The sequence below is a fragment of the Sinohyriopsis cumingii genome, chromosome 9, assembly GCF_028554795.1.
Source record: "Sinohyriopsis cumingii isolate HCF-2022 chromosome 9, ASM2855479v2, whole genome shotgun sequence".
Lineage (NCBI taxonomy): Eukaryota > Metazoa > Mollusca > Bivalvia > Unionida > Unionidae > Sinohyriopsis > Sinohyriopsis cumingii.
This window is the reverse complement of record NC_142969.1, coordinates 18,223,545-18,236,638: the sequence shown is the minus strand read 5'-3', so window position 1 is coordinate 18,236,638 and position 13,094 is coordinate 18,223,545. Positions and strand designations below refer to the sequence as shown.

Genomic DNA, 13,094 nt, shown 5'->3' with positions numbered 1-13,094 from the left:
CTGAATAATCTAATAAAAATTACTCCAAACTTGCAAACATATTTATTATTAAGAATGCAATTAAAGCTTTCATGAAAAATATTTATAACTCCATCTAAAATAGAATCTATAGAAACATGCATAAAGTGAAACGCACGATATAAATATACATAACAACTCCCCTCATATAGAGAAAGAAAGCTTTGTATAATCAAGACCATGTTTTTCTTCGTGAATTAATTAATACTGCAATAACCGTTACATCACGTGAATCAATAGACGTTTCAAAGGAAAAGTATGAAAAATGGAGCTGAACGAACCGGCTAACTCTTAACCAATAACTTTAATTTGTGAAGAGCATCTCGACCTTGATTTACGTACTCAATAAAGACATTAGAAGTTCAGCAAATATTGCAAACGTTGGGGCAGAGTTTTGATAATGTCCAGACGTACCTAAACATTTACATGACTTGTTTTTTACTGATAGGCAGTTTAAAGTAGACATAACTTTATCCGATGTAATTTAACCGTGTCCCACAACTTCATAAAAATTAAGTCAAGAACAGCAAAACTCCTCTTTACTTAAATTAATTGACAAATTTGCCGATTTCAGTTGAGCACAAAATTTCTGAATAGTTTCAATATGGTCTTTACAACTGTCGTTGTTTATGATAACTCCATCAATCTACCCATCACGGCTGTATAAAAAAGTGTTACCATGTTCATTAAACGCAGACATGTTGAGGGATAATTATTCATACCAAATTGGGTCACTTTGTTTTTATCAAGTCCATCTGGATTTGCATGCATTTTTCAGTTCCTTTCTTGGTGGAATTTCCCTTGATCCTTTACAAGTTTGAACTTGGTGACATATTTGCATTTTTAATTTTGCCAAAGTAGTCTAAATGAATCTGTTTTGGCTACTTTATGATCTTTTATAATTCAGTACACTTACATAATGTAGTATTAGGTTAGGGTGAAGACAACACGGTGAGCTCTAATTAATATTAGTGGGTTCAATAAAAATCATTATTAAGCAAATATTGAATTTTCGTTTTCAAACATTCCAGCTTGAGCGGATCATTACTAATGATGTTGGCTCATAGGTGCAAGATCTACAATTTCAGCATCATGTATATTTTATTTGTTTGTGTTGGACCATCTGGAAACAAATGCTCATATTCATAAATTATCTGTTTTAATTCATTATGTTTATGTGGCTGTAGATGTGAGAGTTTCTGTTCCATACTGTTGAATATTTCCTACTTACGAAGATGTCTCTATAATCTGATAGCATGCCATCCTTATAATCACTACTGTGAGGAACTAGTAAAACTAAATTGATACACTTAATACAAGGACTATCTCTATCAACATACTCTTTTAACATATCTATGGCAAAGTTGTTTCTGGTTTCGCATAGTGTAATTAATATAATTTTAAGCACTTTCACTTTACCTACTACGAACCACAATATAAAGAATGAGGAGGAATTTTTGAGGAATGGGGAAACGTGACAGAACTCTAATTCTAAGCTTAAAATTCAATTCTGTTGTATTTTCGAAATGCCCTAATTTAATTATTGATTAAGTAGATCGACGATTACCTTACAATATTGTTGATTTCTGAACCTTTGGTCTACATTATTTTCTATTTTAATAACTTTACTCATCCACGGACAGTATGTTCTATAACAAGTTTTAAAGGACTAAAACCCAATGACTCTTGAAATGGTTCCTTAACAGCAAACAATATGAAATGGATACATTTATCCCAATCGTTTCAGTTTTCATAGCAATATCATATTCAGTATCTGATTAATTCTTTGCAAAGCCTATTGACCATTTTCCACACATAAAATGTTATGCTTGATCATAATAGACAAATATAGGAAGGCCAACGAGTATAAAAAAGGTTTCAAAACGTTTACAATAGCTGTAGTATGAACGTTCCTAAAAGGAATATTTTCTGGAACTCTCGTTGGCACACACATTGTGATCAACGCTTATTATTTGCTTGACATGGTCTTAGGTAAAGGACTGACGATGTCTACAATTATTCTGCTAAAATGGTTCGTCAAATTCAGGGATATAGGGCAGATGAGTCTTCAACATCTTCTGATTGGGTTTTCCTGCTATTTGACAAGTGTCACGTGATCACAAGTATTTAGAAACATCACTTTTAATTTTGTGGCAATACATATCATGGAGCTATTGTGGCAAGTCTTTGACTCCCAGATGACCAGCCAATGAAGTTAGGAATTTAAGAACTCCAATATGATAGCAAAGGGAGTTAGAAACACAGGAACAACAATTTGATAGTTTACCACCACCAGAAAGTACCTCACCTAGTCTTCATTTTCTCACAAAACCCCAATTTCGCAAAAACTAAGAATCTGGTACATCTGTTGCTTCAGTTTCTATACTAGCCATTAGAGACAATCACAAGACCTCATTATCTCTTTCCTGTTCGACAAAATTGATTTTCTTGTCACCCTGGTTAAAGTTAAGACAATTATTATGACCACTGTGAGCAAGACATTTTGATTGATCAGTATCAGGAACAATGTGACCTCATCATGAACAATAAATTTGTCAGCTAAAGAAATAATTGTCTGATCAATATCATTCTTAAGAGCTCTTTTGCCATAGTCCTAGCAAGCATGATATAAAACAAACAATTATTCCCAGTTACCAGTGGGTTAACCACGACCTTATCTGCAGCATAATCATTGTTATCAATAAAAGAAAACTCTCAAGGGCCAAGTAAGTCAAAGCTTCAACAGTTACTGATCCTGAAACTAACTCTGATGACACATCGACACAATGAAGACGACCATTAACAAAACCAATTTATTCCCTGAATAAGACTACCCTTTCTATAAGAGAATTCATATAAAAGGATAAAGAAAGACACAGTGCCACTTCATATTTTAACATGGATTGGTTAGGCAGAATCATCAATAAGTGATATATACCCTCTCGACGTGAATGGTTCATAACTCTCCATAATAAAATCAGACTGGGATTTATTTGCCCCAACACATGTATTGCTTTGAAGATATTACCGTGGGCATGACCTAGAAACAAACACAAGTGTCATAGCTCTGCTTTTATGATGTTGCGCATGTTCTCCATTTGTAGCAATCAATTACAAATAATGTGACCTTTTTTTTTACTTTTCATGCTTGCACTTAGGAGAAGATAAATATTTCTGACCAGTCTTATGAGAAGTTTCATTCCTAAACGTTGTGCCAGATTGAGATTTGGGGATAGTGATATGAGACTAAGATGGGATATTGTTTTTAGCCAAAACCTGCTGAGTGGAAGGTTTACTGACCAATGACATCTTTTGAGTTAATGAGTAGTAATCATCTGTTCTAAAAGATAAGTCTTGATGTCACCATAGAAGCAATTCCTGAACTGCTGAAATAATATGAGTTGTCTAAGATTATCACAACCCGTTCAACTTTATCAACTTTTCAGATGCACACCACCACGGAAATAGCTGGTGTCTTTCACTAGCAAAATGAATATGGTTTTAACCAGCATTTGTTTATGTTTTACATTTCAAAACCACTCTCAAGATGACTTAGATACCAACTCAAAACCTTTTAAGTTTCCTTAACCTGACGATAACTAGCGTTGTACCAAAATTAAATTGAAGAGTAAACTTCACAAGCTTTGGAACTAAGTACAATCTGCATTAACAAAGTCAACTGCTCTCTTGAACATTTGTAACTTTCATTAATGTTCTCAAAATAAGAACATATTCGATCTGCTTTTTTAAATGAGGTAATAACAATATATTTGGCAACATCAAAACCTGAACTTTTGTGAGGGGAGAGCCTTCTGCCTGCCAGTTCTAGCTCTTTTTATTTCAATAGCTTTCATTTTTCTTTCTTTTATCTCTTTTTGCATCTTCATTTACATTTGCACTTCTCTTTCATCTTTCTACATTTTATCTTTTTGAACTTGCAATTCCATCAATTCGTTTTGAAGATGGAGATTTCGTAAATCTATTTCCAACTGACTGGTTTAATACAAATCTTTTAATTTAATTTCAGAGTCAAATTAATATTTACTATTCAAACGCAAAGCACTTGTATTAAAACGTTTCTTTGCCATAAAATCCTTTATTTTTGTTTTTCTATTGGAAACATAGCAAAGTCCAGCAATCGCAATCAGCTTTTTTTTTATTACACAGCAACCTTCATGAAGTAATCACCAAATAAAATTACTCCAAACTAGTAGCAAGGTCTTTTATTAAGACTGAAATTAAAGATTGCATCAAACATATTTATTCCTACAATATAATCCATACATATGTGCAAAACGTGAAAAACACAAAACAGATTTACATAACAATGTATATACCTTGTTGTCGAATTGCCATTAAATCGTGAATATGTCCTTATATTTGATTACGTTTACATATTTAGATAATGTTTTATTGTGAATTAAGTCTAGTTATAAAATAAAGAGTATAATATCCGAATCAGGAATGAAACGCAGCAGATAGTTCCCCTTGATATAGGCTATGTGACGAACAATACATTATCTTCTTCTCTAACATAAATATTCATTTGTTCATATATCATTTGTAAATAACATGTTATTTCCCTTATATTTTTATTCATTCTCAGGTTAGATATCAATGTATCGTTATGCACAACGTTTGTCCATGAACTTTAACATTTGAAAGACTCGTTTTGGTATTTAAACTAATTATCTACTAGTTTCAACGTATTATCCATTCTGTAGCGCTTTAGCTATATCAATTGTTAGGTTTCTTTGGTGGCTACTTGAAAATGTAATATCTGCAGAGCATATATATATATATATATATATATATATATATATATATATATATATATATATATATATATATATATATATATATATATGAAAAGATAACTCACAGTTCCCGCATCTTAGACCATCCGGCTGGAGAGTCATGTAGTCTGGGCAGTCACACACCTTGGATCCACCAGGTAGCGGAAAACAAAAGTGACTACAACCTCCGCGCCTATTAGAACACCCGTTTATGTCTGTAAATGTTTATCCATACCGTGTTGAGCAGTTGAGCCGAGTGCGAATTCATGTATTGTTAACATATGTTACGTATTCTGTGCAGTTTTACTTGCCGTTATTTTAAATGTATCATATTTAGTTTAGTTTAATGCACAATACCCTATATATTTGAAACTTATCATAAAGAGACTTTCACGCTTAGTCATACAGATTTATAAACAGATGGAATTCGTACAAGCTAATTAACCACATATTTATATTATGAACACAATGATATACACTCAACTTGATATTGCCTTATTTGTACGGCCCGTATGAGTAATATGTATGAAATGTAAAGGTTTCGTGATATTAAATATCGTAATTCTTCAAATTACGTAAGATAGTGTAATCTTGTACAAATAATATAAACAGTCGGTTACGTAGTATTTGATTCTGTATAGAATAATTGCTATAAACTCATGAGAAATCGTTTCGTAAAATCCATTATGGAGTAAGAAATATCATAGTTAGAAAAGCAAAACAAATATTGACCCCATTTTAACTCGACGGAAGTGAATATTATGATAATAAAACTGTACGATTTGGATGATGTATACCTTGATTCTTAGACGCATTACTGTGTACATGAATGTCCATGACATTATTGAATATGGAGGGACCAATGGAGGTCATAGCACTTCCATCTGTTCCGATTCTCATTAAAACGCTAAAGAAAAAAAGATATCTTGCATAAAATCAGCATCGGTGTAACGATAATGACATCTATGATAACGAAGGCCAATGGATGTATGTCATCGGTTTCTTCATTGTATAGCATATCGTTTTCATCATTCAGAATATGAATGTTGTTTATGTCATTTTAGTTAATGTCACTGGAGTTATTATGGAAGATGTGATTAGCTTGATGTTGCTCTACCGAAGGCTATTACGAACTCTCACATTTTACACAAGTCTTTATTGCATTATTTTAGATATTCGTAATAACAAATATAGATCAATCATTTCAATGTCAAACTGCATTTTAGTATTAACGTAGTGCCTAATATCCATATATATCTCTGAATTAATTAATTTTGTTATGTGATTGGTAATGGGATATTGAAATGTGTCAGTGGGAGGGAAATGTATATATTAAAATCGTTGATAAAATGGTATAGCCATTTTGTGGATCTAATCACCAACTACATTTTACCCTTTCAGGAAGTATATCTTCATACAGTAATATATATATATATATATATATATATATATATATATATATATATATATATATATATATATATATATATATAGAGAGAGAGAGAGAGAGAGAGAGAGAGAGAGAGAGAGAGAGAGACAGACAGACAGACAGACAGACAAACAGACAGACAGACAGACAGACAGACAGAGACAGAGATAGAGACAGATTGATAGATATATGCAATATTTAACTTTTCATTTTTCTCCTCTATTTTTCTCTTTCTGTCCACAACATAAACATCCTATAACCTACTGCACATACAGTATAACTTGAAGGTTCCCATCCATCTGAGGTCGAGCTAATCATTTAATTAGTCATTGGCTATACGAGTCATTCCCTATGTCTAATCAATATTCATTGTCAAACAAATATTCAGCCGATATAAGCCATGGGCAAAACCCCGATTGAGTAAGACACTAAAACTTGACTAACTAGCTATTTTAACCACGAATCGCACTTAAGTCCCATATGTAATGAAGTAACAATTCCAGTTTAGGTTAAACGGCTTATACCGAAAACGACTGCCAGATACTTAAGGACACATGATACATGTTTGTAGAAAGAAATAACAAAATCAATTTATAAAGTTTAACCAATAATATCACAATGTATAAAATATCAAATTAAAGAAAAAATGTTTGCAAAGACGTCTAATTTGACTCATCTATGAAGATGCTGTACTAACCTCGATAATGTTTACTATCTCAATAAATGAATACATTTTCACTTTAGTTATCGTATTAAAACATCAATTGAATGAATAAAAGGCATGATATCATAGTTTTAGCACCTTCACAGTACCATTCACTTTTCCTACACAAATTAATTTTAGTTAGAAACATGAAAATATAAGTCCATACCTCTGTGCCGAGTCGATGTAGTACAAGTTAGATTGATGCAAAGCAATGCTGCATTTAGATATTGGTGTTTGATCCTGGTATAAAACTTGACGATGAGAACCATCCACATTAGCTAGCTCGATTTTCCTCGTGCTGTAGTGACACCAGTACATAACGCCCGCTGCAACATTGGATATCTGCATTGTATTTAAATTAAATTTGTCGCTGTATGTTCAAAACACCATCGACGTGTTATAAAAACAAATACAGTACTTTTAGTGAACAAGTCAAACACATATGCTTAGACTAAACTCATATGATATCCATACAGGATTCACTACAACAATATACAGCATATTTAAGCTTAACATTTTATATTTTTCTGACCTAAGCCTTTTGTTACCCTTTTGTGCACCAGTAGTAGCATACTGCAAATTTCTATTTATCAAGAAGCACAAATACGCTAGAGATCATGACAGTATTTGTATGGATTTTACGGTACAAATATTCAGTCGTCTGTTCTTGTACAGTCCACACAATGCATATATTTGTAATGTTTCTCAATGAGAAAGACATCCGATTTCGACATATAACTGTAAAACATATAATAATGACATTATCGTAAAAATATAGCACCTCTTCTGATTTTACAGCGAAAACCATGAACATTGCACGCTTGATGTTCTTAAATGACGTACACTCACAATTCCTGATAAACCATTTTCCTCAAACTTTCGAAGCCATTCTATCTGAGCGTGAAAACGTCCCATTGCCAAATTTCCGATCTTTGATGATTTCCCAAAAAAAAAACATGTTTTATTTTCATCTAGAAGACATACCTAAAATCTCGATAATATTATCTAAGTATTGCTGAAATCTTCCAAGATCTTGTAACACTATTATAAATCTCTCTTAGGACAATATTCTATATGCATTGCTAACAACATTTTCCAAGATCTTGGAACACGGCTTACATGGCATGCAGAGAAAACACACGTGGTTTCTGAGAAACAGTCTTTGAAAGCACTGATCCAACGAAATTTTCTTACCATTAATATCCACAGTCAAGTCAACAGAAGCGCCAAGTCCAGTATTGATGACTTCTTGTCGGCTAGTGCCGTCGTAGTCGGACTTCTCAATTTTATTAAGGCTACTCCAATAGATGGTACTAAAATTAAGGACAATTATAAATTTATATTTTTTAGAAATGGAATGTCAAGGGGAAAGATACGATTGTGAGACCTGATTTAAATATTCTTAAAGACTTTGCGAGTTTTTTCTATTTGGGGGGAGTGAATTGGTTCACACTTCATGTTTAATGCCCTCTCAATGCTTGATATACCAATAAGTCAACACAAAATGAGTGATACAACCCATACTGTATACTCTATATCGAACGTCAGCGCAACGGGTTATAATGTTCATTTTGATGTTTAATTAAACTCAGTCAGAGGATCAACGTCACTAATATGTCTCACACGTTTACCATCTGAGCTGCAGCATAAATGTGCTGGAAAGACATTTAGACTGCCATGCACATATGCAACGCAACCAATACTAGGATTTAACATTGTATTATACTTAATGAGTAATGGTCAATATGCACGAACATCTAAACTGGCTGGAAAAAGACTGTTTTCTTTCAAAGCAAAGTCATGATCTGTACCCATTTATAGGATCCGTCACAATGGCTTGTGGTGTGTTCAAATCATCGCTGATAACTGTTTTGTTTAGATCGTCATCAAGGCTGATGACCGCAATAATGTTTCTTACACCGTCTGTATAAAACAGGAGTCTAGAGATGAAGTCCACTGCTATTCCTCTTAGAACAGCATCTACAAAATCAGACAAAAGAAAAATGCACGCATACGTTCATTATTATGGAAGTTACTGTAAAACGACTATAAATAATAAACGCATTTCAAAGATAAAGAATTGTATGAGTTGAAAATTAACACACAGACACTATAACACCAAGAAAAGTAGTTATAACGTTTGTTTGTACGTAGAGAACATTAAACAATTCTATTTGAAAATGCTCGTTACAAGATCGATAGTAGAAACTCACAGTTTTTGAAACCTCTCAAGGTTGTTTGGTTGTTTCCATATATAGATCCCGAATTAATTTGCCAAAAATCCACATCAGTCCAGAACATCACGGCAGCGTTCGGATCGTAGTCGAGGGCATAAGGATTTGAGCCATTATGAAGTGGAATGTTGACATAACTGTAATTATCTATGTCCATTCTATAAATTGATCTCTTGGATTCGTCCGTGATCAGGAGAAAGTTGTCGGGTAAGTTGTCTGTGCAAAAAAGACAATAAGTAAAAATACGGCTAATATTATCCTTTCTTGTAACTCATATTTATTATTATACGCTCTTTCAACCCCGATTTGGGTTGTAAGTTGCCATTAGGGTATTTCATATCCTACACTTTACTTCCATCATCTTTGCAGAAATAAATGTTTTTCCATCCATATCCTATACCAATCCAAAGACGAAGAGCAACAGTACATTTCTTGACTTTTGGGCTCTACAATCTCGATGGACTAAGTGAAGGGTCTCTCTCTGTGTGCATTCTTTTTTGCTTTCTAGTCCTGTCGAGTTTGCAATTGATTTACGAAATAGTTTTAAGAAGGAACCAATTGGCTGAGTCTTGGAAGCTTGCTTAGCGGAATGATTCATAAATTCTTCTACAACTGCACTCTCTCAAAACGGATACGTTTCAATTAGTTGATAGCAATTAGACGCCAAGACATCCAAACACTGTTAACTCTAAACTGCTAAATAGCTAGGAATCCTAGTTAGCAGAAAATGCATGACAATCATTTGAAAGAGTAAGCCAGCGTATATCATTCATTCATGTTATGTCTTTGCTTGATAAGAAAGAGGTAATATATATTTAATCCAAACTAATTAGAAAGGTCGGAATGTTCAAAAATTAATAAAAAGCTTTGTTTCTTAACATTAATGAATTTGGCATGCTGAGTTATAATTTTCTGTCATTCAAAGTTCTCTGTTTAAATGTTTTAGTTAGGAACACTCTTTTATAGAACAATCAATGAATGATTCCAAAGTGGTAGAATAAATGTTTAAAAGTAGTGGCAAGAAGTTCAATTCTAAAACAGGTGGGCACAAAAAGCACTCTCAAAATTGACATTAATTGATAACAAAGTTTATTTTAATATCAAATGAAGTGCAACACAAGTGCATTTAAAGTATTAGTTTGGGATTGAGTAATTATCAATACAAAGGAGGTACGCATGACTTTCGAAAACAAATCAAAAGTCATTATACCTTTGTTTTGCAGTACGTTTTCTACCTGACGAACGACAAAGTTTCTATACATATATTGCGAACTACTTTACAAAATAATAAAAAATATCACTCTTAGAAAATGTCAAAGAGACATTTGTCTTGCAAATTTAAATCAATGGAATAAATGTATGTTTTCGACTATACCTAAATTGAAAGGGTTTCAGCATAAATTAATTTTCCTACTGCCTATACGGTTTTATCAAAGACTAGTTTAAGAGAACGTGTTTGTTTTCAACGGAGTCTGAAACTCTTCAATTGTATTTAATGTGTCCGAATTCTGAACTGTTCTTGGCATGCATTCGTGACTAATGTAAGCTTTGCAATCAGAAAACAATATTTGATATTATAGATCAATAATACACAGATTATAAATTAAATTGGATTATGTACACTGCAGCACAATTCAGCGATAGGAAATATTTATTTTTAAAATATCTGTACCAATTTATTCTTACCCACAAAGACAAATAAAAATCTTTGATTCATATATTTAATAGACAGATGTGTAGTATCTATGCATCCTAAATTTTCACCAAATAAATGAACTAAGTCACTTTGTAAATATTGTGCACAATTGTGCTGTCACTGTCTACTTAATTTCTAGTATTAAACATATTAGAAAATGTACCACATAAGATAATTATGTTTGATCTTAAGTACGTTATATATGATATACCCCTTGTGCTTGTTTGTATGCCCGTTGCTTTGTTTATTCTTACTGTTTGATTGAAATTCACGCAATTTTCTAGCTATATCGAAACCCATCATAAGCACACACCTTGTACTCACTCTCTCCCCCAATTTAAAGTGTTTAATATAGATTCAAAGAAAAATCCTTGTCAAGCTGATGTTTGTTTCAATACAGATATTATCTACCCGCAGTAGAAGTATTTAATAATCGTATCCATTACTCTTGCCTTTTAACAGTGTTCGACAGGACCTTTGCTTATTTTAGATATTGAACATCATTTTTGTTTGACGTTTCGAACAGCAGGTTGGGGTTAGCCTAAATTCAATACAACCCAGAACATGTTGGTAAAGTGCGACCAAAGCCACTCTCAAACGTGTTTTGTCCATAGGATGTACAGAAATTGACGTACAAATTGCACAAACCAATTTGACTTAATTTGCTAGGAATTCAACTGAAGGTGAATTACTCGATCATCAATGACAAACTGATTTTGCTGATGTTCCCCACGCTCTTTTTGTAAAATCAGCGAGGCAATATTTGTTTTGCGTGATCAGTGTTTTTGAAAATTGGTTTGGGGGATTCTTCTGACCTGCAAAAGATGTTCAGCATTAGTGTGCGCTTTGTAGATTGTGTTTGTAGAAAATAAGTGTTTTGAAATATGTACAAAGGATATTATTAATACACGATTCAATTATTATTTCGTATGACAGGATTAATTTGTGGACGTCACCCACTTGTCTATAATTCTGGAAGGCATGATCGGATAAACTTTAAAGGGAACATATTGTGCCTCCGTTACAAATGACTAATAAAATAGACATCCTCTAAGAGCGCAACAACCGGCACAGTGGACAAACGGATCATCAAAGATCTAAATACCTTTCGAACGTTCTCCATCTAATTGTCAATGTAGGACTGACGTTAATTGACTATAAAATTAACAGTTATGAATATCCTTTGACCTACACCATTCTCATAAATCTATGAAACACAGAATCAAATCAACAACAACGTTTCTGTTGTAGAGACAGTATCCCCAAAACTCAAATTCTTTTTTGTCTACCATACAGCTGAAATGACTATTGGGAACTCAAGTGTAGAACAAGTGAATAAGATAGAAATGATCTAATTTAGTTGTTTTCTAGGCTAACGTCTTCGCACCTCATCGTTGTACGACATGAACAGTAGCAACACATGTAGTCGCGGAAAACTATAGACAAGACCTCTTAGGCAATGGCATTCTTTTGGGACCGAAGCAAAATCATTTTCTTTGACATCAGGAGGCTAAGGGGGCACGAGAAGGAAGCAACTGTCAATAATTGATTTTATATGACCTTGCCCAGGACAATGTTCAGTTGTATGTCTGCTGTTTCGCGGCGATATCATCTCAAGTCATATAACTAGACCATAAAACCAATCGAAAAAACACTTCGGTAGAAATCATTTAATCCTGATCAAACCACGATTATTGCCGGGATCAAACCTGTTTTCTCGTTGAAATACTTCACGAATTACAAGGCAACTTGTATAAAAACTATCCCCACTTTATAAAAACAAACAACAAACAAATAAAGACAAATAAAGACCAAAACGAGAAATCCCTCAAAGAAACAACATTCACATAAACGACCAAAATAATATATATGAAAAGAACTAAAGTGATCTAATTGCCATAAAGGTTATCAAACTGCCAGATCAGTATAAACAGCTTCTGTCCATGTGGGTATCACATAGAAAAAGCACATAACACGCACAGAATGAAACCATGTCATACTTGCTTATAATATTCGTACTCGAGATTACCTGATTCTCATTTACCCTATACTTGCAGTTGTTAGTTTCACACGACTCCATATACCAGTCTTTCATGGACCCCGGGCTGTTGAGTTTATGCTCACACGGTGACTCATTTGACTGGTTATTGTGTTGTCTCACGATTCTTGCAATACTTTTACTCAGCCCAAAACAATCTATCTCCTAAAGTCATCT

At 33.3% G+C, this 13,094-nt stretch overlaps 1 protein-coding gene across 2 annotated transcripts in view; it reads right to left on the bottom strand.

The window, feature by feature from the left end:
* The window catches only part of LOC149791330 (uncharacterized), a 187,140-nt gene that overhangs the window by 105,482 nt on the left and 68,564 nt on the right, over positions 1 to 13,094 (bottom strand). For both annotated transcript variants that reach the window (XM_089969860.1, XM_089969859.1), the window contains exons 14-19: positions 9,163 to 9,399; positions 8,761 to 8,929; positions 8,144 to 8,262; positions 7,116 to 7,275; positions 5,612 to 5,721; positions 4,901 to 5,029 (exon numbers count right to left, since the gene is read on the bottom strand). In XM_089969860.1, coding sequence (XP_089825986.1) covers positions 4,901 to 5,029; positions 5,612 to 5,721; positions 7,116 to 7,275; positions 8,144 to 8,262; positions 8,761 to 8,929; positions 9,163 to 9,399 — 924 coding nt within the window. The remainder of the gene's footprint in view (positions 1 to 4,900; positions 5,030 to 5,611; positions 5,722 to 7,115; positions 7,276 to 8,143; positions 8,263 to 8,760; positions 8,930 to 9,162; positions 9,400 to 13,094) is intronic.